Raw genomic sequence first — 24,813 nt, 5'->3', positions numbered from 1 at the left:
CTGAAACTATGAAATGAATTGCTAAAATTCAAGGAGCCCTAAATAAATGGAAAGACATTCTGTGTTCATGAATTGGGTGATATGATACAGTTTACTGGCAATGCTTTCCAAAGTGATCTATAGCTTTGATGCAATCCCTGTCATACTTCTAATGAACACAAAGAGAAAGGCTATTATGAAAATTCAAATGGAATTTTAAGGGACCATCAACAGCCAAAACAATATTGAGAAGAAAGAACAAAGTGGGAGGACTCACCCTTCTGGATTTCAAAACAAATACAAATCTAAATTAATCAAAACAATTTGATACTGCCTCAAGGACGGAGACATAGATCAACTGAATAGAACTGAAAGACAATATATAAACCCATATATCTATTGCTAATTGATTTTTAACAAAGGTGTCAAGTTCATTCAATGGGAAAAGAAATCTTCAACAAATGGGCTGGGACAGCTGGTTATCCACATGCAAGACTGAAGTTGAACTTCTTCTCACAGCATATATGAAACTCAACACAAAATGGTTGATGACTGAAATATGAGCGTTAACAACATAAAACCATTAGAAAATGTGAGAAAATTCCAGACCTTGGATTGGGCAATGGTTTCTTATGTATTACATCAAAAACACAAGCAACAAAAGAAAAAAGAGATGAGTTGAACTTCTTCCAAATTACAAATTTTTGTATATCAAAGTACACTTTCAAGAAAATGAAAAGAAAAGCTTAAGAATGGGAGAAAAATATTTGCAAATCACATTTCTGATAAAGGCGTAATATGCAGGCTATATAAAGGACTCTTACAACTCAACAACAGAGAAACCCATAGACTCGTTGAAAAATGGGTAAAGTACTTGAACAGACATTTCTCCAAAGACGATTTACTCAAAATCAATAAGCACATGGAAGTATGCTCAAAATCATTAGGCATTAGGGAAAAATAAATCAAAACCATGAGATACCATTTCACACCCATTAGGATGGTGAAAACTAACAAATTGTGGCTAGAATGTGGATAAACGGGAACCCTTGTACATTACTGGTGGGAATGAAAAATGGAACATTTATGAAAAACAGTTTGATGTTCTTTGGGGTGCCTGGGTGGCTCAGTCAGTTAAGCGGCCTACTTTGGCTCAGGTCATGAACTCACAGTTCCTGGTTTCAAGCCCCACGTCGGGCTCTGTATTGACGGCCTTTGTCCTGACAGCTCAGAGCCTGGAGCCTGCTTCAGATTCTGTGTTTCCCTCTCTCTCTGCCCCTCTCCCACTCATGATCTCTCTCTCTCTCTCTCTCTCTCTCTCTCTCTCTCTCTCTCAAAAATAGGTAAAAACATAAGAAAAATTTAAAAAAGAAGTCAGACATAAAAGATCACTTACCATATGATTCTATTTACATGAGATATCCATAATAGGTAAATTCATAGGTTATTGGTTCCTGGGGACAGGGATCCTTCATGGGTACAGGATCTTCTTTGCAAATAAAAAAAAAATTCTTTTGTAATTAAATCCAGGTGATGGTTGCAGAATATTGTTAATGTGCTAAATACTACTGAGTTGCACAACTTAAAACACTAGATTTTGTTATGCTAATCTCACATACGTTAAAAAAGGCCAGGCAGAGGGAAATTAAACAGACAATAGGAGGAGAAAATAATGTGATCACAAAGGCAGAAACTGATGGAAATACCACTGAGGAATGCTGGCGGTCACCTGCAGATGAAATACACCAGGGACGGAGTCTCCCCTAGAGACTCCCAAGACTGAGATCTTTGTTTCATCCCAGTGAAACTGATTTCCAACAACTGGCCTTCAGAACTGAGAGAAAACAAATGTGTGTGGTTTTAAGGCCCCAGAGTGTGGTCATTTGTTACAGCAACCATAGGAAACTAACATAAAATCTTTATTATCTTTGCTGTGTTCAATCACTGGGTTTTCAATTTAATGTGTTCCTGCAGCATGAGCTAGCATGCTTTGTTGTCTGTGTTCTGTTTTTACAAACAGATGATGAGTTTTTCTGTTCGGTGTCAGTTCCTCTTCTCATGCAGTTGTTCATTCCTTAAAATCTTTTACTGAGCCTCAGCTCTGAACTCTCAAGAGTCTTTGTTAGTGAACAAATCAGAAATTGTTCCCGGCTGCATAGAACTTTTATTCTAATAGAGAAAACAAATAAAATGAGTAAACACATAAAAATGAATAAACAATATTTTGACCACTGTTATGAAGAAGATGATAGAGATAAATATTTGTGCCCTTTTTTTCCCATGTAAATTTGTTCCTATACAGAATCACATTTCATTAGCTACTCTTGAGCTCTGTGGAATAAACATTAGTCTAGACTGTGAGAATACATATCTAGGTGAGATAACATCTGTGGGCTCAAAAGTCTTGCAATTCAGTGCTACAACTAAACCTATAAAAACAAAGCAATATAATTCGTAACTGTTTTAGTAGTTCTATGGAGAAGGTTGGCATTATAGATGATTGAAAGAGAGATAAGAAAAGGAGCAGAAGGGAAATGATGCTGACATGTTTTGAGCAGCTACTCTGTTCCAGGCACTGTGCTACAGTCTGGCTCATTCAGAGCCCGTTTAATAGAAGTCTGTGGGAGAGGCAGTAGTTTCCCCATTAGAAACTCAGAACACTTACATAACTTGCCCTACATCACAAAGTTTGGTTTGGAACGGAATTCACATTGGATTTGTTCTCTCTCCGAAACGTGTGCTAAGTTGGTGTTAGCCATTTTGGTTATGATTTGGAGGCTGGTGAGTTTTCAAAAGAAATCATTGTAGAATCAGGATATGCTGGAGAAATTTGATAGTTTTCCCAGCATAAATCCTCCCCACCCCCACAACATCGTCCAGATGATCTTATGGGAAGCTCTCTGAATCTGTTAGGGTCAATAATACTAGCTGCCTAGCAAGCAAACTGCAAACAGCAGTGACATGACCATAGACGTCTTTCGTGCTTGCATATTGTTCCATTAGTTGTTCTGGGGGAACAGAGATTCAATTGACCTAGATTCTTTCCATTAGTGGTTTTGTCATTCTTGTGGTCTGAATCCTCTCCATCCAACTGGTAACAAAGAAAAAGAATGAACAGGACACAACCTGGGAAGTTTCATAGTCCAAACTTGGAATTAGCATATATGACCTGTACTCACATTCTGTAGTTAAGAACACAAGCACATGGTCACTACTAATTGTATGAAGGCAGAGGAATAAAGCCTATGCATTTTTCCAGGAGTAAAAAGGAAATAGTTTGGAAAAATAACTAACCAGTCTTTTCCACTGTAATGCTTATGATCATCAAATATCCATCTTATACTTCCTTCCACACAGGAAATTTATTATTCACCTCCACTAGGGAGATAACCTAATCCCAACCAACCAATATAGAAACACAATGTCCAAGAAGTTCATTCATTTTCTCCATCCAGTCCATGTGTGGCTCCTTGTTGCCTAGCAACTTATGCACTAAAAAGAAAACTTAGCTTGTTCCACATTCATACCCAATAAATAATGTTGGGTCTGAGTAAAGATAACCGGGGGAAAAGAAGCCTCCATTCAGAACATACAGTAATGGAAGACAAATAGGATTTCAGTTTAGAAACCTTATGGAATTGACATTACCAAGGCCCCTGATCCTGGTGATGGGATTTATTTCTCCGTGAGACCCTGATTTTTTTTTCCAGGAGGAAACTCCATTATCCACTGTTTTCCTCAATACCTGGTCCAATATCTTAAATGTTTTTTTTTTTTCTTTTCCATTATTTTTTCTTACCATTTCTGAAGTACATCAAGGAAAAAAAAAAAAAAACTATGTCCAATGCAATACTAACAAAGAAGTTTTCTTCATAAACTGCTTTGGTTAAAAAGAATTATCATATTTTTTCTGTATTTTGGATACCTGGATCTGTTACAAAATTAAAGAAATAAATAATATTAGAGTAAATTTTATGTTTTAATACCCTATATGGCCATGAACATTGAGTTATGGCATAGAGTAGATCTAAGTGGGATAAAGTAACTTTTGTGGATTCTACATCACTAAAAGACTAAACCTAGAGAATATTTTGCCCTCTCAACAACCTTCTTGATAGCATCTTGACCGCTTTGTTCCTCAAGCTGTTGACCACAGGGTTCAGCATGGGGATGACCATAGTATAGAACACAGATGCGATTTTGTCTGTATCCATGGAATGACTTGAACTTGGCTGTACATACATGATGATGACTGTCCCATAAAATATGGAAACTGCAACAAGATGAGAGGCACAGGTAGATAAAGCCTTTTGGTATCCCTCACCTGACTGTATCTTCAAAACGGTAATAAATATGAACATGTAGGAAATCAAGATAACTAGAACTGCAAAAAAGATATTAAAGCTTGAAATAAGAACAAGAATCATCTCATTAGTGTCTTTATCTGAGCAAGTCAGGGTCATGACTGCTGGAATATCACAGAAAAAGTGATGGACTACATTGGACATACAGAAAGAGAGATAGAATGTGTCTCCAATGTCAATAGCAGCAGTCAGAAAAGCAAAGACATAGGAGCCTATGGCCAGACGAGCACACACACTCGTTGTCATGGTGGTGGTGTAATGCAGGGGTTTGCACACTGCTGCGTAGCGGTCATAGGCCATTGAAGCTAAGAGGTAACTTTCCACAGTCGCAAAGAGAACAAAAAAGAACATCTGGGCGGCACACGCATTGTAGGAGATGACCTTGTCTCCTATAAGTAATCCAGCCATGACTTTAGGAGTGATTGTTGAGGAGTAACAAAAGTCTACCAGGGACAGGTTACTGAGAAAGAAGTACATGGGAATGTGGAGACGAGAGTCAAACAGGATCAGCGCGATCACCCCCAGCTTCCCAATCAGAGTGACAAGGTAGATGAGGGTGAACATTAGAAAGAGAGAACTTGCAGCTCCGTGTTATTGGTTAGTCCCAGCAGGACAAATCCTTTCACCTCTGTATTATTCTTCATGGATGTGATTTGCATATCACAAGATGCTCTGTGGCTCTGTGGCAAAGAAAAGTAAAGGAACACAGTGATGAACAAAAACCAGTTGCACAATAATCGAAATGTACAAGCATTTTTTTTATTAGAGCAATATTTTTGTTCTTCAATATTCTTCATTTCTAAAGCATGGGCATGGCAACACAATTTAGTGATTATCTCTAGACTAATACACTTTTGGATAGGATGGGTCCTTACAGATCATCTCCAACTTCTAGATTTTATAGATGAGTAAACTAAGTTACAGGAAAGGCTAACGAGTTGTCAAAGTTCATATGCCTGGAATCTCCTATTTCATATCTTTTAAAAAAATGTTTAATGTTTATTCAATTTTGAGAGAGAATGAGAGAGAGCAAGTGGGGGAGGGACAGAGAGAGGGGGACAGAGGATCCAAAGTGGGCTCTGTGCTGACAGCAGCAAACCTGACCTGGGGCTCGAACTCACAAACCACGAGATCATGACCTGAGCTGAAGTTGCATAATTCACAAATAAATACATAGTAGACACAGTGGACTAAATACAGCATTAGAAGCATGTACAGTCAACAAAGCCAATTCTGAACAGAAGGTATAGCATTGGATGTAAAGTATTCGACTCTGAGAAGCATGTGTGTGCAATCACATATCACCCCTACCATTTACTGGGAGACATTTGTCCTAACTTAACTTCTCTAAATCTCTGTCCACCAGCAAAATGGCATTGGTAACCGCCTAAAGGGATTATCGTAAGAGTTAAAAGAAATGATGTATAAACAGAGTTAGCACAATGTGGGTGCTCAAGCCTGATGAGTACTAGCTATAATATTAGCATAGAACAATCATCTCCATGTTGATTTAGGAAAGTCAAGTGGCAGATGTCGGGGCTGGGTTTTAAAATCTGGTGGCCTTAACCTTTGATTTGCCATTTTTGCACATTCTGTCTATGAAAATATTTTGTTTCCCCCACATTTCTCACTCCGTGCTCATGGCTGGGTCAATCATTTTGTGTGAGAACCTGGGGATCTTCAAGTTTTCTTTTTCTTAATGTCTTTCTTGAGATCCACGTTTTACCTTGTGGTGGAGTACTCCCCTTTAACTTAGACTCATTCTTACCATCATTCCTATCAACACTTAGCTGGATCACAGACACTGAAGGGTGAAAATTCGTGGCACGGGGGTTAATACTAATCTGTAGATCTATTCATGAGGAAGCACAAATCTTTGTATTTTTAGTTGAAGCTTTGTGAAAGACATTCATTCTTTGGTAACCACTATTCTCTACCATCTTCCTCGTGGCTCCTAAACATATTCTTTTACAGATCTTCACCTTAAAGTATTTGTGTTTGTCAATACCTCATCCACATAGTAATATAATAGATTGTCATGATATCACACCTATATCTGTGGTCTATGATGACTAATAGTTCTCCTGAGGTTTGTAACAGCTTAAATTTCCTGCTTACATGTAGTGTATCTCATAGATCAAGAGACAAATATATGGATAATAGATTATACTGATGATGATGATGATAGGAAAATAGAAATAGAATAAGAGGAAGGGATATAATTGTGTAGGCATACTCATACACCATATACCTATAACTTTACATTTAAGAAAATGGAAGATTCGAGAAGTTATGTGTCTTCTTAAAATTCTACAGCTAGTATGAGATATTTAAGATACAGACCCATGTCTAACTGATCTTAATGCCTGTAGCTTTCATCACTGCCTTGTCAGATTTTCTAGATGAACAAATAGTAACAGAGTAAGTTGTAGGGAAATAATAGTGAAGAGTGTGTAAGGGTTTTGGTAGCTTCCTGATGATCTTTCTGGAGTCTAAAGAAGTAACATTTCACCTTGTCTGGTTAGTTATCCCTTCAGTGACAAGTCAACACATTACCACCTACTCAATCAGAATACCATCTATCACAGTTTTTTGCTATCCTCTTAAGAAATTACAATGCTGATGACAATGTTTTGCCTTTGACTCCTACACTTATGCCAATGTTCAGAAATAGTATCCAAGCAACCAGATAAGAGATCAATAACTCACAGAAGGTGTAGCCACCCTGCTGTTTCTGCATCAATCACATATTTCACTGCAAATGTATATTGAATCTAGAAGCTTACCTTGCTCTTGAAAAGAAGGGAAAGACAGTTCTGAATTGTGAGTCTGCAATCAGGAATTCAGCCCTAGAAGAATGTTATAAATAATGTAGGAGAAATTCTGTCTCATGTTCTGGTAAGACATTCCAAGTTTCCTGAAGCATGAAGACATGCAGAAAGGAGCATTAACATGAGTCTCCTAGGAAGCCTGCATTTAACAATTGCATCTACCATGGATTTCTCTGGGTACGTGGAAATTATTTACCTTCTGCTCATCTCAGTTTCCTTCTTTGTGATAAAGAGATAATAAAGTGATCTCTCCCACATACTTTACAGAATTGTATCTGTGACCAGCAAGTGAGGGTGGGTGCATGAAAGACCTTAGTAAAGGCTTAACTTTTCAACATGAATCAATCTTGTTTTTATTTCAGGGTGTTCTCCCTGTCTGTCATTGCAGACTCACTGAAACTACCCAGTTGGGGCAGAAGCTGGTATCACCAACAGTTGTAGCTTTCAGTTCAATAAATTATGACCAAGTAGGCTGTGCTCAGAATCTGGTCCTTTTGAATAAGGGCTGACAGAATCATGATGGGATTCCAGCATCTAATGAACAAGAACAAGTAGAAAATTATACAGGGATGGAACTCTTGGGGGAACCGAATCCCCATGAGGGCAATCACTTCTTTTCATTGTACTTACTAAGGAGGAAACAACTGAACTGTGTGTAGGGACATAATTTGATATGTTGAGTAGTATATACGTTTATTGGCAGTCTTGCTGCCTTTTCTTCCTCTACCCCATTTAAAAAATTCAAGTGCCTTTTACACACGTCAAGAGTAGCTTTGTCTAATCCATTTATAATTATTTTGATTTTTGATGTTTGACATGTATTTTTTTATTGAAGTATAATTGATAGACAATGTTAATTAGTTTCAGGTATACAACATAATGATTAACAACCCTACACATTATACTATGCTCACCACAAGTGTAGCTACAATGTGTCACCATACAACTATTACAATACCATCAACTACATTCCCTCTGATGTACCTTTTATCCCCATTTCTGAAAATTACTTTTGTTTTTTATCTGCCACATTTTGTATTATGTTTTTCGCCTTTCTGTTTTTGAGATGCGACAACTAAGTCTTAGAAATTGTAAATATTGATAAATAGCATCCAGGTTTTTTCCTTCTTGAGTTTACAAGGAACCAATATGGCACATGGGTCAAAGAGATGGAGATTAAATTCTGCCTTAATTCTGGGTGGTCAATTTGAAAGTTTGGTTCAAACCTGTAGGAAGATGGGTTGCTCTTCTCCAATTTACTCTTCTGTAGTCAGTGCTGATGGTGCTCTGCCCACATACCCTTGGTGCTCCTCACCGCTGTACAGGCCAACACTTACTGTGGGAAAAAAATGAATCTGACACTTGTATCTTTTTAAAGATTTATTTATTTAAATTCAAGTTAGTTAACATACAATGTAGTATTGGTTTGAGGAGTAGAACCCAATGATTCATACTTACATATAACACCGAGTGCTCATCCCAACAAGTGCCCTCCTTAATGCCCATCACCCAGTTAGCCCGTAACCCTACTCATCTGCCCTCCAGAAACCCTCAGTTTGTTCTCTGCATTTAAGAGTCTCTTATGGTTTGCCTCCCTCTCTGTTTTTATCTTATTTTTCATTCCCTTCTCCCATGTTCATCTGTTTTATTTCTTAAATTCCACATATGAGTAAATTCATTTGATATTTGTGTTTCCCTGACTGACTTATTTTGCTTAGTATAATACACTCTAGTTCCATCCACATTGTTGTCAACTGTAAGATTTCATTCCTTTAGATTGCTAACTAGCATTCCACAGTATATATGCACCACATCTTCTTTGTTCACTTGTCAGTCAATGGACATTTGGGCTTTTTCCATAATTTAGCTATCATCATAGCTCTGCTATAAACATTGGGGTGCAGGGGGCACCTGGGTGGCTCAGTTGGTTGAGCACCCTGCTTTGGTTCAGGTCATGATCTCGTGGTTCACGAGTTCGAGCCCCACATCTGGCTCACTGCTGTCAGCCTGTCAGTGCAGAGCCCACTTCAGATCCTCTGTCTTCCTCTCTCTGCCCCCCCCCCCACTTGCACTTGCCCCAAAATAAGTAAATAAATACAAATTTAAGAAAAACATTGGGGTGCATTGTGCCCCTTCAAATCAGCGGTTTTGTATTCTTTGGATAAAAACCTACTAGTGCAATTGCTGGGTCATAGGGTAGTTCTATTTTTAATTTTTTGAGATCATCCATAACTGTTTTCCAGAGTAGTTGCACCAGTTTGTATTCCCACCAGCAATGCAGAAGGGTCTTTTTCTGCATCCTCACCAACATCTATTGTTGCCTGAGTTGTTAATTTTAGCCATTCTGACAGGTGTGACGTGATATCTCATTTTGGTTTTGATTTGTATTTCCCTGATAAGGAGTGAAGTTGGGCATTTTTGCATGTGTCAGTTAGCCATCTGGATGTCTTCTTTGGAGAAGTGTCTATTCATGTCTTTTGCCCATTTCTTCACTGGATTATTTGTTTTTTGGGTGTTGAGTTTGATAAGGTCTTTATAGATTTTGGATACTAACCCTTTATCTGAAATGTCACTTGCAAATATCTTCTCCCGTCTGTCATCCTGCGACTTTGCTGAATTCCCATATCAGTTCTAGCAGTTTTCTGGTCGAGTCTTTCCAGTTTTCCATGTAGAGTATCATATCATCCGTGAAGAGTGAAAGTTTGACTTCTTTGCCAATTTATATGCCTTTTATCTCTTTTTGTTGTCTGATTGCTGAGGCTAGGACTTCCAGTACTATGTTGAACAACAGGGGTGAGAGTGGACATCCTTGTCATTCTCCTGACCTTAGGGGGAAAGCTTTCAGTTTTTCCCCATCAGGATGATATTAGCTGTGGACCTTTCATATACGGCCTTTATGATGTTGAGGTATGTACCTTTGTCCCTACTTTGTTGAGAGTTTTTATCAAGAATTGATGCTGTATTTTGTCAAATGCTTTTTCTGCATCTATTGAGAGGATCATGTGGTTCTTATCCTTTCTTTTATTAATGTGGCGTATCACATTGATTGATTTGCAAATATTGAACCAGACCTGCATCCCAGGCATAAATCCCACTTGATTGTGGAGAATAATTCTTTTAATATACTGTTGAAATTGATTTGCTAGTATCTGGTTGAGAATTTTTGCATCCGTGTTCATCAGAGATATTGGCCTGTAATTCTCCTTTGGTCTTGGAATCAAGGTAATGTTGGCTTTGTAGAATGAGTTTGGAAGCTTTCCTTTCATTTATATTTTTTGGAACAATTTGAGGAGAATAGGTATTAGCACTTAATGTCTAGTTGAATTCCCCTGGGAAGCCATCTAACCCAGGTCTCTAGTTTGTTGGGAGATTTTAGATTACTGATTCAATTTCTTTGCTGGTTATGGGCCTATTCAAAACTTCTATTTCTTACTGTTTCAGTTTTGGTAGTGCATGAATTTCTAGGAATTTGTCCATTTCTTTCAGATTTCCCAGTTTGTCAGCATATAATTTTTCATAGTACTCTCTTATAATTGTTTATATTTCTGTGGTGTTGGTTGTGATATGTTCTCTTTCATTCATAATTTTATCTATTTGGGTCCTCTCCCTTGTCTTTTTGATAAGTCTGACAAAAGGGTTTATCGGTTTTGTTTATTCTTTCAGAGAAGCAGCACTTAGTTTCATCGATCTGTTCTACTGGGTTTTTTGTTTGTTTGTTTCTATATCATTTATTTCTGCTCTAATTCTGATCTAATCTTTATTATTTCCCTTCCCTTATTATTATTTGCTGTTCCTTTTCTAGCTCCTTTAGGTTAGGTTGTACATTTGAGACCTTTCTTACTTCTGGAGATAGGACTGAATTGCAATGCACTTTCCTCTTAGGATTGCCTTTGCCGCATCCCAAAGGGTTTGGACTGCCTTTTTTTCTTTCATTTTTCTTTGCTTCCATATATATTTTTTTAAGTTTATTTATTTATTTTGGAGAGAAAGATAGACACCTCACAGGAATGGCACAGAGAGAGAGAGAGAGAGAGAGAGGAGACTGATGTGGGGTAGAACTCCCAAACTGTGAGATCACGACATGAGCTGGAATCAAAAGCTGGACACTTAACTGACTGAGCCACCCAGGCACACTGACTAATATTTCTTTGTCTGGGTGTACCAGTTTAATAACCATTCATCCAATGAAGGACATCTTCATCATTTCAAGACTTACCCATTATGAATAAAGCAGCTATAAGTATCTATGTGCAGATTTTGAGTAGATGGAAGTTTTCAGCTCTTTTGACTAAAGAACAAAGAGAAATTGCAAGATAATATGGTAAAAGTATGTTTACTGTTTTTTAAAATATTTATTTTTTATTTTTGAGAGACAGAGAGCAAGAGAGAGAGTGTGGGAGGTGCGGGGGTGGGGTGGGGAGGGAGGGGACAGAGGATCCAAAGCGGACTCTGTGCTGACAACAGAGAGCCCGATGCAGGGCTCGAATTCACAAACTGTGATATAATGACCTGAGCCGAAGTCGGACACTTAACCGACTGAGCTACCCAGGTGCCTCATATGTTTAGTGTTGTAAGAAACTGACAAAGAGTCTTCCAAAGTAGCTGTACCATTTTGCTTTCCCACCAGCAGTGAATAAGAGTTCCTGTTGCTCTATATCCTCTCCAGTATTTGGTATTGTCAAGGTTCCAGATTCGGGCCATTCTGATAGGTGTGTGGTGGTATTTCACTGATTTTTTTTTAATGAGGCATAATTCACATACAACTTTAGCTTTAGGCATAGAACCTAATGATTCGATATCTGCATACATTGTAAAATGAGCATCACTAAAAATCTAGTGAACCTCCATCATTAAACATAGTTACAGACTTTTTTCTTGTTTTAAGTTATATTCCCTCATGACATATGCTGTGGATCATCTTTCCATATGCTTATTTGTCTTCTGTATGTCTTGTTTGGTAAGGTGTTTGTTACGGTCTTTGTCTTTTAATCAGCTTGTGTTTTTTTTTGTTTTTTTGGTTTTTTTTTTACTTACTGTTAAGTTTTAAAAGTTCTTTGTGTGGGTAACAATCTTTTATCAGATGTGGTTTTTGCCAATATTTCCGCCAGTCTGTGGCTTGCCTTGTCATTCTCTTGAAGATATCTTTCATAAGCAGAAGTTTTTAATTTTTATGAAGTCCAGGTACTCAATTGTTTTCGTTCATGGATCGTGCCTTTGGTGTCATCTCTAAAAAGTCATTGCCAAACCCAAGGTCATCTAGGCTTTCTTCTGTTGCCTTTCAGGAGTTTTATAATTTTGTATTTTATATTCAGGTCTATGATCCATTTTGAGTTAATTTTTGTGTAGGAGGTAAGATTTGTGTGTAGATTCACGTTTTTCCATGAGGATGTCCGGTTATTGTAGCATCATTTGTTGAAAACGTTATCTTTGCTCTTCATTGGATTGCCTTTGCTCCTTTATTACAAATTAGTTGAATATATTTATGTAAGTCTATTTCTGGGCTCTCTATTTTGTTCCACTGATCTATTGGTCTATTCTTTTGCCTATACCTCACTGTCTTTTTTTTTTTTTTATCATGATAAGTGTACTCTTAATCCCCATCACCTGTTTCACCCACTGTCCCCCCATCCTCATCTCTGGTAACCATCAGTTTGTTCTCTGTACTTAAGTGTCTGTTTCTTGGTTTGTTTCTCTATCTTTTTTCCCTTTGCTCATTTGTTTTGTTTCTTAAATTGCACATAAGAGTAAAAGCATATATTTGTTTTTCTCTGACTGACTTATTTCACTTAGCATAATACTTTTTAACTCCATACATGTTGTTGCAAGTGGGAAGTTTTCATTCTTTTTTATGGCTGAAAAAAAAAAAAAATATATATATATATATATATATATATATATATATATATACACACCACTTTGTTGTTAACCACTCATCAGTCAATGAACATTTGGGTTGTTTCCATAATTTGGCTATTGTAAATAAAGCTGTAATACCTCATCATCTTGATTATTAAAATTTTATAGTAAGTCTTGAGGTTCAGTAGTGTCAATTTCTAATTTTGTTCTTTCCCTTTAATATTGTGTTAGCTCTTCTGGGTCTCTTACCTTTCTCTATAAACATTAGAATCAACTTGTTGATATTCACAAAATAACTTACTGGGATTTTGTTTGAGACTGCAATGAATCTATAGATAATATTGGGAGAAATGACATCTTGACAACGTTGCGTCTTCTTATCCATGAAAATGGAATATCTCTCCATTTACTTAGTTATTCTTTGGATTTACTCAACAACATCAGAGTTTTGTAGTTTTCTTCATTAGATTATGCATATATTTTCTGAGATTTATAACTAAGTATATCCTTTTTGGGGTGCTAATAGAAAAGGTTTTGTATTTTTTATTTCAACTTCCACTTGTTCCTTGTCAGTATATAGGAAAGTGATAGAATTTTGGGTATTAACCTGGCAGCATACAACCCTGCTATAATCAATTAGTACCAAGAGGGTTTTTTATTTGTCTATTATTTCAGATTTTTCTGCATAGACAATCATATCACCTGTGAACAAAGACAATATTTATTTCTTCCTTCCCAAAGCCTCCATATTGTGTGATTCCATCCATATAACATAGGGTTGGAAAACAAAAAAGCTCAGTGATTTCCAAGGGTTGGAGGAGTAAGAGTGGCTGTCTATAAAAGGAATGGAAATGGAAATTTTAGGATGATAATATATTCTTTAGGGTACTGAGCTGATGAACACATGACTCTGTACTTGTTAAAACCCATAGAACTGCACATAGCAAAGGTAAAATTTAATATATGTAAATCAGGAGAATCAGCCAGGAGCACAGGAGAATCCCAGAAGTGAATATAGACTGTGAAAAAAAAATCTAAATGTACTACAAATGTATGAGTTAACCTCACTGAAGGGAGACAAGGAAAGAAATGCATTAACTTAAGTAATGCTGGAAATCAGTGTGTTGATCAGAAACTGCAAAGCTAAAAATAAAGGAAACTATTTTAAAATGTTGTACTTTACTTACTATTGTATATGTGCATTTAGTAAAGTATATGTTTCTCATGGGGGGGATGGGCTAACAATTATGGAACTGCTCTACTTGTTAATTTGTCACACAAATAAATGGATGAATGAGATTGTTGAGACCTAAGTTTCTCACTATTATAAATGGAAATTATAGATAATACAGGGGAAATGTTAGATAAACAGATTAGAATCAGAGGCATCAGTATGCACTAATGTTCAGTTTAATATAGATACGAATGATAGGTAGGGGAAATAGTATAATTATGAATGGATACAGACTAATATGCTGCCTACTTCTGTCAACAAAAAGACCTAGAAGAAGTGGAACTCCAGTATCAGCAAGCACACTCAGCATCCAAGTCTTGGCTTTTAAATACCATTCTCTAGTAAAATAATTAAGGGGTCTTAATAGAAATCGTCAATTCTGTGTTAGGGGCAGAGAAAATACAAGATGAGCCCAGAGCACCATGTAATACCATAAAGTTAGGACGTGCTCAAAACACAAAAGAATGAACCGATGTCAAAGGGACACAGGAGTTAACTGAAAGAGTCTTGGATGGTGAAAGTGGAACAATTTGAACAAAAATAAGTAACCTTGTATTGGTTGTTATGTAACATATAAAGCCAATAAATGAGAACACATTCAGATAAATAAATGATTGGGTAAGTAAATAATTGAGGGAAAAGAAGCAAATATTGTTTTTTTTTTAATTTTTAAAAAATGTTTATTTAGTTTTGAAACAGAGAGAGACAGAGCATGATTGGGGGAGGGCCAGAGAGAGAGGGAAACACAGAATCCGAAACAGGCTCCAGGCTCTGAGCTGTCAGCACAGAGCCTGACGAGGTGCTCAAACTCACAGACCATGAGATCATGACCTGAGCTGAAGTCGGACGCCCAACCGACTGAGCCACCCAGGGACCCCGCAAATATTGTTAACAGAAGAACTTCAAATAAGTTATTTAAATATTGCCCTCTCCAGTATGTGGAGCTTACTGCTCCAACACCTGGAGTGTGAGCTGAACTTTGTGACTTATTTCTTTAAAGTAGACCTTAGAAAAAGGGAGGAAAAGTAACTCCACAAAGGAGAAACCTTGCAATCTTCATGGATGACATATGATCAAGGTTAATGTTATCAGGGATAAATCATCTTGATAGCATGCACCCTTGATACGATGTGATGAGAAGAACATTTCACCTTAGTGGTAGTACTCTATGAAAACTATAATCCCAATCTCATCATGAGAAAACATCAGAAAATCACTACTGAAGGACATTTTATGATATACCTGATGAGTACTCTTCAAAGCTGTCAAGACCATCGAAAACAGGGACAGAGAGTTTGTCATAGACCAGAAGAGACTAACGAGGTATGACAGCCAAATATAAGAAGAGGAAAAGGATGCTACTAACGAAATCTGAATTAAAGTCTGAAATTTCAAAAATAATATGGTGTCACGCTTGGTTTCCTAGTTTTACAAATTTGCCAGGTAATATGAGATTACATTGTAGGGGAAACCAGCCAAGAGCTGTATTAGTTGCCTATGGTTGCTATAACAAATGACCGCAAACTTGGAGGCTTAAGTAATATGTATTCATTCTTTCACAGTCTAGAATCCAGAAATCCAAAACCAGTTTTCCTGGACAAAAGTCAGTGTATTAGAAGAGCCATGCTCCCTCCATAGGCTCTAAGACAAAATCTATTTCTTGCGTCTCCCATTTTCTGGGGACCACTGTCATCCACGGTTTGTGGTCACATTACTTCAATCTGTTTTCAAGGTCACATTGTCTACTCCTCTTTTACCTGTGGTCACATCTCTCTGACTCCCTATGTATACATGGCATTTCCTCTATGGTCCACACAGAAAATCTGGGATAAAATCCTTCAGTTAACCACATATGCACAGTCCTTTTAGAGCATATAAGGTAACTTTTGGAAGGTTCTAGGAATTAGGTTGTGAATGTCTTTGCAGGCCATTATCCGGACTGTCACAGAGTTATACTGAACATTCTACACTGTTTTGAAAATTTTCTGTAACTCTGAAATAGTTCTAAAATTAAATAATTATTCAAAATAATAATTAGAAATGTTTTCAATAGGAGAAGCCTCACCATAAACATAGAAGTGAATGTTTGTGTTATACTACACTGCCCCCACATAGTAGCATGAGAATATTAGTATATTCAAGCACAGTCTTACAAATACCAAAATAATAAAGCTTCCTAGGAGTCTTAGAGCATAATTCAAATAAAGAGGTGAAAAATATTGGACATAAATTTCTATTCTAATACATAAATTAAAATTTTAAATCATTATTATTAAAACCTAGCAACATTCCATTTAATTCTGGGAAATTTCCTACTCCAATGTGTGTGTATCCTCATGGGCACATGCATGCACTTCTGTTCACGGTCTCATTTGTGCCCCTATTTTATGTGTTTCTGCATTAATGTGGTAGGGAAAAAATGCATGTAGAGTAAGTGAATAAACCCATATCTTTACTAAGTTTTTGACAAGGAGGCCCCAAGTCATCTTAACCATTCTTGTTCAGTATTGTATTTCTGTATATATATTTTCTTTTTTCAGGACAAGAGGTATTGAATAAGTAAGGATACAATTTCAGACTCTTAATTTCACTGTGGTCTTAACAAAACTAGATTCATTTACATTGTACAATGTTAAAAATCACAATCTTAAAGATAATTTTGTCTCTGAAATGACCTTCCTGAGTGCACTCTTAACCTCTTTGTTCCTCAGGCTATAGACCACAGGGTTCAGCATGGGGATGACCATGGTGTAGAACACAGATGCCACTTTGTCTGTGTCCATGGAATGGCTGGAACTGGGCTGTAAGTACATAAAAATGACTGTCCCATAGAAGATGGAGACTGCAGAGAGGTGAGAAGCACAGGTAGATAAAGCCTTCTGATATCCTGTAGATGAGTGCATCTTTAGGATGGTGATAAATATGAATATGTAGGAAATCAAGATGACCATGAGAGCAAAAAAGCTGTTGAAGCTCACTACATAAACAAGAACCAGCTCACTGACACGTCTATCAGAGCAAGAAAGAACCATGACTGCAGGAACATCACAGAAAAAATGATGAATCACATTGGACATACAAAAGGAGAGACTGAACGTGTCTCCAGTGTGGATAGAGGCATTCAGGAAACCACAGGTGTAGGAACCTATGGCCAGACATGCACACACACCTATTGTCATGGTGGTGGTGTAATGGAGGGGTCTGCACACTGCTGCATAGCGGTCATAGGCCATTGAAGCCAACAGGTAACTCTCCACAGTGGCAAATGCTACAAAAAAGAACATCTGAGCAGCACATGCATTGTAGGAGATGACCTTGTCTCTTATAAGTAATCCAGCCATGACCTTGGGAGTGACAGCTGTAGAGTAACAAAGGTCCACGAGAGACAGGTTACTGAGGAAAAAGTACATGGGAGTGTGGAGACGAGAGTCCAACAGAATCAACGCTATTATCCCCAGGTTTCCAACCAGAGTGATGAGGTAGATGAGGGTGAACACGATAAAGAGGGGAACCTGCAGTTCTGGATCACTGGTTAGTCCCAGCAAGATGAACTGCGTCACTTCTGTCCTGTTATCCATCAGTGTTGAGAACCACAAACGCTATGGCAATGAGAAGAAAGAAATGGGTGATAAACCAAGAGACTTATATTGAAAAGTGTATACATACAGTATGTGTTATTTCATTAGAGCAGTAGCTTGTATATCAAGTTTCTCCAGATAAAAAAAAATTAGCTTGACAACAAAAGTCAGCGCATTAATGATGTGTAGATTTGCAAACTGTTGAATCTGAAGTATGGAGCATCTCTTCAATTCTGAAGTTTTAGAAATCTGTAAACTGAGACGTAGAGAATTAAATAACTTGATCAAGATGGCTCGTCCAGAAGGAATGTCTGGCCGTTCACTTCCCCCAAGCCTAGTGAAAGCAGGTACTTGCCCATGACTCACCCACCAGGAACTGCTGCAGACCCTGTAGAGGTACAGACGGTCCCCAACCTATGATGATTCGATTTAATGATTCTTCCACTTTACAATGGTGCAACAGTGACACACGTGCGATAGAAACCATACTTCAGATGGTTATTTTTCCAGGTTAGCGATACCTGGTACAATCTTCTCTCCTGGCGCAGAGTAGGGGCAGTGAGCCAAGCTCCAGTTCGGCCAGGCAATCATGAGGGTCAACAACTGATGCATTTCCAACCATCCTGTACCGACACAGGCATTCCGTGTTTCACTTTCAGTACCGTATTCAATAAATTACAAGAGATATTCAATGCTTCATTATTAAATAGGCTTTGTGTGAGATCATTTTTGCCCATTGGTGCACTAATGTAAGTGCCAGGAACATGTTTAAGGTAGAAAAGGCTAAGCTATAATGTTCAGTGGGTCATATGTAGTAAATGAATTTTCTCTCTTTTTTTTAAAGGACTGAGTGTTGTGTGATCCCATCTTTTTAGTTTTATCTATTTAAGTCATCTCCACACCCAACATGGGAACTCACAATCCCGAGATCAGGAATCTCATGGTCTTACAACCGAGCCTTCCAGGCGCCCCAGTGAATTTTCATCTTATGATATTTTCAATGTGCATTGGGTTTATTGGCATATCAGCAATTGGGACATAACGCCATTGTAAGTACAAGAGTTCTGTGTATTCGTTACATCTTCTCAAGAACATTATGAGTTTTATTTGTTATTCCTTGCATTTGACTTATGACACACAGAGGGGTGTCTGGCTGGCTCAGTCAGTAGAGCCTGTGACTCTTTCTCTCAGGGCAGTAAGTTTGAGCCCCTGGGTGTAGAGACTATTTTTAAAAAAATCTTAAAACAAGTGGAAAGAAAGTAAATTATGATGCACAGAGGTTGAGTAACTTTTTATATTTAAAATGAGTATTAATTGACAAGCCGTGCTTTGGACCCCAACCAACTTTTGAACCCACACTATTCTTGAGGTGATAGTCTAAATCATGTTTAAATCAAGTTGAATTGAACTCAGTGCAATTGCTCATTGTCTCCATTCGTCCAAATGCATTGTTTGAGGTTCCCCAGTGAAGTATCAAGAGACACATGCATAGTGCATGAGGTGGTCTACCTGCAGCCCGAAGGGCCAGGACAGCCAGCAGAGGCAACCTGAGGGGAAGGCACAGAATCGCATGGACCTTGGGCTCTAGGATGAGGTGCATATCAGCCCTTGTAACACTTACTGACTCACGAATCCCAACTTACCTGAGCCTCCTATTTCCACCTGCAAACAAATAAGACAATAATGAGACCACATTATAAGAATTAGGAGCATTAATCCTTATGAGAATTAAATGAGGTAATGCCTAAAAATACAGTGAAATCAGGCGCGCATGATGTAAGAAGTCTCTTCAATTTGCCTTTTCTCACACATGAGGACCTCGAAGATTTTCTGCGATCTCCAGGGTTTCTGTCTGTCTTTCCTTCATCCATGTGATTGGCTGCCCCAACAGTTCCATGCGAACCTTCTCATGCCTCATCTCTTCCTTGAGATCCATACAGTACCTTGGATGAGAGTCCCTGTGGCTGTCACTCCGTCTCTCATGCCTGCCATCTCATAGCAGAATCAGAGATCAAGGGTTAGTGGTTCCTTGTTTGTGGTCTCTCTTCAACCTGCAGCTCTGTTTTGGTGGCAAGTACCACGTTGTAAAATATTTCATTTGAATCTGTTCTTCCATAAGAACAGTACTGTAAATCTGTTCACTTGACTTTGAAGCCTTGAAAGGGCGTCTCTCCTCTGCTAACTATTAACATCTTCCTTCTAAACTTTGGCAATTTCCCTGTACAAGCCTGTGTCATGTGGACATTGTTTGCCAACCTCAACACACGTACCTACTTGGAGCCTGTACTACATTCTATAAGCAATAATAAAGGCTTTTTATGTCAAATGTGTGTCCATACAGGAGCTAGTATTATTATGCCTCCTTCACCATTGTGGAGCGTGAGGATTTGAGAAGTTACGCGATGCTCTAAAATACACAGCTAGCATGGGAAAGAGCCAAGATTCAAGAGTTAAATCCACTTTCTGTGTAATCAAAAGGCTCTGCTTTTAGCCATTCGCTGTCAACATCTGTGGTTGTACTGCTGACGATAAGCTTGAAATTATAGGGAAAAGTTATAGGGAAATTATAGGGGATCTTGTTAGTTCATAGGAGGGATTTTGTAGTTTAAAGGTTATTTCACTCTTGCTCTTGCTTGTTTGTGTCCAATGAGAGGCCAGCATTGAGTGACCAGGATGAAATCGCCACTCGATCAAGTAGAGAATCATCTGTGGCTCTTTTGTTCATATCTTTAGCAAAGCAGGACGATGTTCCTTAAGTATCAATAAACTCCCTTCTGAAGGAAATTTTGACATTTATACACCAGTCTCACCTCCGTAGTTTGGAAAAACATTGAAAACATCGATTTCTGTTCTCGAATAACTCGAAGTAAGCAGAGCTGCCCTACTGCTTTGCATGGATTACACTTCTCATTAAAAATGTTTACGGAATATGGATGCTTACCGTGAGCAGGAAGAGCCAATGTTGCGTAGTGGGTCTGAATCAGAATCTCAGCCGTAGAATAATGCATAAATCCTACTACAGGAGCTCTCTCAGGACATGGTCATAAGGCTCCAAGGTCTCCGAGGCAGGGAAAAAGGGAGGAAGGAACATTAACGTGGTTAATTTCTGAACCTACCATGCATTCCTTCTGTGTCCTTAGAAGAATCACTGACTTCCTCCTTATTTGTAAAATAAAGATGATATGATTCCCTCTGACATAATTCAGACTTATGTCTGTAAATAACAAGCAGGGAGGGTCTGTAAAGCATTTGAGTAAGAAATTATCATTTTTAAAGTCAATCGATGTGATTTTTCTCTTGGGGTGTTTCCCCTGAATGTGGTTGCAGGCTGATAGAGAATTCCACGATAAGACTTCTGTGCACTAGCAAGTTTAACATTCACATGAATAAATGATCACCAAATGGGTTCAGCATGCAGACTGGTGCCTCTACAATGATGTCATGTGGAGTCATCTTGGGATTTCATTGGCTAATGCATGGGGACATGGAAAGAATTATAGAGACACAGGGACTTCTGGGAATTTCCTCTGGGAGAACATTTCTGGCACCTCATCCCACTTTCCCAGGACAGAAGTAATTACTGCCTGTGGGGGCCATGCTGGTAATTTTCACTGAACACACATATTTTTGTATTACTTGTTAGTCCTTATTATTTTTGTCAGTTTATAATTATGTATTATTTTTCATGCAATAATATCCATAATCCCAGTGGGTAGTTGTAAGATTCTGTCAAATTTACGACAAGTGAGCACTAGCACCTAAAGAAATTCATAAGAACTGCTTTTGGTAAACCCATTCTCCTACCCACTGTCCCAGGCAACCTATAAACCGTTTTGTCTAAATAAATTTGCCTTGCTAAGAGTATCCTAACTGTAAATCTAAACTATGTACTCTTTGAGTCTATAATCTTTCACTTAGCACTTGAGACCCATCTCTGTTGCTACCTGTGACAAAGGGCAATATTTTTTACTGTAGAGTAGTATTTAACTGTATGGTCATTACCGATTGTTTATCCCTCTCTTCAACTGAGGTACATCTGTGTTGGTTCTAGTGTTTGGTGATTATGAATAAAGACGATCTATGAATAGGCATTTTTCCAAAGAAGACCCATAGATGGCCAACAGACACAAGAAAAGATGTTCAACATCACTTTTCATCAGGGAAACGCAAATCAAAACCACAATGAGCTACCACCTCACACCTGTCAGAATGGCTAAAAGTGACGACACAGAAAACAACAGGTGTTAGAGAGGATGCAGAGAAAGGGAAACCCTCTTACACTGTTGGTGGGAGGCAAACTGGCGCAGCCGCTCTGCAAAACAGTAGGGGGTTTCCTCGAAAAGTTAAAAAATAGAACTACCCTATGATTCAGCAATTGCACTACTAGCCATTTACCCAAAGATTACAAAAATACGGACTCGAAGGGCCACAGGCACACCAATGTTTACAGCAGCCTTATCAACAATAGCCAAACTATGAAAAGAGCCCAAATGTCCATCGACTGGTGAATGGATAAAGAAGATGTGGCACATATATACAATAGGACATTACTCAGCCGCGTCAAAAAGAATGAAATCTTGCCATTTTCAATGATGTGGATGGAGCTGGAGTGTATTAGGCTAAGCAAAATAAGTCAGAGAAAGACAAATACCATATGATTTCATTTATATGTGGAACTTAAGAAACAAAATATATGAACATAGGGGAAAAAAAGAGAGACGCAAACCATAAAACAGATTCTTAACGATAGAGAACAACCGGGGGCTGCCGGAGGGAGGTGGGTGAGGGATGGGCTGAATGGGTGATGGGTATTAAGGAGGGCACGTGTTGGGATGAGCCCTGGATGTTCTATACAAGTGATGAATCACTAAATTCTACTCCTGAAACTAATATCACACTGTAGGTGAACTAACTGGAATTTAAATAACTACTCAAAACAAAAACAAACAAGAGACATGATCTAAACCTTTACCTAACGTTTTTTCTTTCAATGAAGAAACACTCGTTTTATTTTTTATTGAAGCATAGGTGGTACCCAATGATACACTGGTTTCAGACCTACAATATTGTGATTTGACTGTGATTTGACATTATGCTCTGCCACAACTCTAGCTCCCATCCATCACCACGCCACCCTTGTAACACTGTTTACAATACCACTGACTGTATTCCCTACGTTTTAGCTTCCTTCTCCTGGTTTATTCATTTCCTAAGTGGAAGTCTGTATCTCCCATTTCCCCTTTGCTCACTTTGCCCTTCCCCCCCATGTGTCCCCGCAGGCAACCACCGGTGTGTTCTCTGGATTTATGGGCCTGTTTCAGCTTTTTGTTTGTATGTAACCTCTCTCTGGTGGACCCCGTTTACTTCCTAACTGTTACTACCAAGGCTGGGTTTCTCACAGAGGATAAAGTCAACTCCTCTGGTGACTGTGTTGCTCATGTGTTCTTCTGTGTGGCTTTTGCCAGTGTAGACTGTTTCTTGCTAGCGGTCTTGGCTTACCATCGGCCTGCAGCGGTACGTAAGCCCTTACATTATACCACCGCTGTGACCACCAGCTTGTGTGCTCAAATGGCAGTAGGCTGCTATGCCTGGGGTCACCCACCCTGGATTTGCCTTCTGCCTCTTCTGCCATTCCAATGTGGTCCATCACTTTTTCTGTGATATCTCCCCAATCTAGGCTCCTTCCTGTTGTGAGGACTACATAAATAAGATTGTGCTCTTTATCTTAGTAGAATTCTAAGTTTGTTTTGCCCTGATAGTAATCTTGACCTCCTATCTGTTCATATTCATTGCCCTCCTGAGGATGCGCTCAGCCGACGGACAGAAGAAAGCCTTCTCCACCTGTGCCTCACACCTCACTGCAGTCACCCTCTTCTATGGAACTGTCACGTTCGTGTACTTACAACCCAGTTCTAGTGATTCTACAGACAATGACCAAATGGCACCTGTGTTCTATGTAATTAGAGTCCTCATGTTGAGCCCTACTGTCTACAGTCTAAGGAATAAAGAGGTGAATAATGCTTTCAGGAAATCCACTAAGAAGATGAAGATTCCGTTCAGCCCATAGATTAATTAGAGAGATTATAAAACTGAATAGATAACCAGTTCTCTATTGTTGTGTAGCAAAATATCACAATGCCTAATGACTTAAAACAACAGTTTATTATTTCTCATAATTCTGTGGTTGGCAGGGCAGTTCCTTTGCTGCTTCCACACAGGCTCATTCATGTCTTCTGCACAGTCAGCTGGGCTGAAAGGTTCAAGAGGGCCTTACTCACGTTTCTAACTGTTGATTCTGGTTATGCCCTACCTCTTCTCCACAGAAGGATGGACCTTTCTTTCACCCTCCAGAGGATGGACCAGCTTTCTTACATAATATTCTCATTGTAAAAATAAAACAGAATGGTTCTCAAAACACAGATTCTTAACACACTATCCTCTATCATATACTAATTAGTGGTATCAAAAGGTTGGCCCCAATGCAAGCATGAAGAAAGACTCCACCTCTTGAAGAAAACAGCTGCAAAGGATTTGTGCCCAGAGTTAACCTACCACAATTAGAAATTAGGCTAAAGTACTGTAACAAAGAAAGCCAAACTACAGTGGCTTAAATACAAGAGCAACTTATTCTCAACTAGTGGATGCGAATCCAGCAGGATATATATGGATTATCTGGACATGACGTGTCTTGTTCATTCTGGGGCCAGGTTCAGTCCACATAGTCTCTATCTACCATCTCCCAGAATATTGAAAGTCTTTCCTCATCATAACTATTCTATCTGCAGGAAAAGAGGAAGAGATGGATTGAAGGAAAAACAATTTCTTTTCAAGAAAGTGATATAGTAGCTGTATGCAATACTTCTGAGTACATTCCATTGACAAGAATTCAGTCATAAGGCCACAAAAATGACCTGGAAAGCTAACTTCAAAATTTAATCTTTAGTTGAAAGTTAATGTACTTAGCTGAAATT

At 38.4% G+C, this 24,813-nt stretch overlaps 2 protein-coding genes and 1 pseudogene across 2 annotated transcripts; 1 reads left to right on the top strand and 2 right to left on the bottom strand.

Moving 5' to 3' along the window:
- Positions 1-4,058: 4,058 nt before the first annotated feature.
- Positions 4,059-4,990, bottom strand: LOC122200049 (olfactory receptor 5B3-like). Its single transcript, XM_042905459.1, is given in 2 exon segments — positions 4,059-4,918; positions 4,921-4,990. Coding segments are annotated over 2 exon segments (927 nt in total). The 5' UTR covers positions 4,988-4,990.
- An 11,913-nt stretch (positions 4,991-16,903) lies between these two features.
- Positions 16,904-17,842, bottom strand: LOC122199982 (olfactory receptor 5B3-like). Its single transcript, XM_042905381.1, has one exon. It carries the CDS (start codon positions 17,840-17,842, stop codon positions 16,904-16,906), a length of 939 nt encoding a protein of 312 aa, XP_042761315.1.
- A 5,265-nt stretch (positions 17,843-23,107) lies between these two features.
- LOC122201345 lies at positions 23,108-23,909 on the top strand (annotated as a pseudogene).
- The last annotated feature ends 904 nt before the right edge of the window (positions 23,910-24,813 follow it).

The sequence above is a fragment of the Panthera leo genome, chromosome D1 (assembly GCF_018350215.1).
Source record: "Panthera leo isolate Ple1 chromosome D1, P.leo_Ple1_pat1.1, whole genome shotgun sequence".
Classification (NCBI taxonomy): Eukaryota; Metazoa; Chordata; class Mammalia; order Carnivora; family Felidae; genus Panthera; species Panthera leo.
The sequence above is the reverse complement of the archived record's forward strand: the minus strand, read 5'-3'. Positions and strand labels throughout refer to the sequence as shown.

What these genes read in the sequence shown, in the direction of transcription:
- LOC122199982 (XM_042905381.1), bottom strand. Translation starts at nt 17,842, where the DNA reads ATGGATAACAGGACAGAAGTGACGCAGTTCATCTTGCTGGGACTAACC.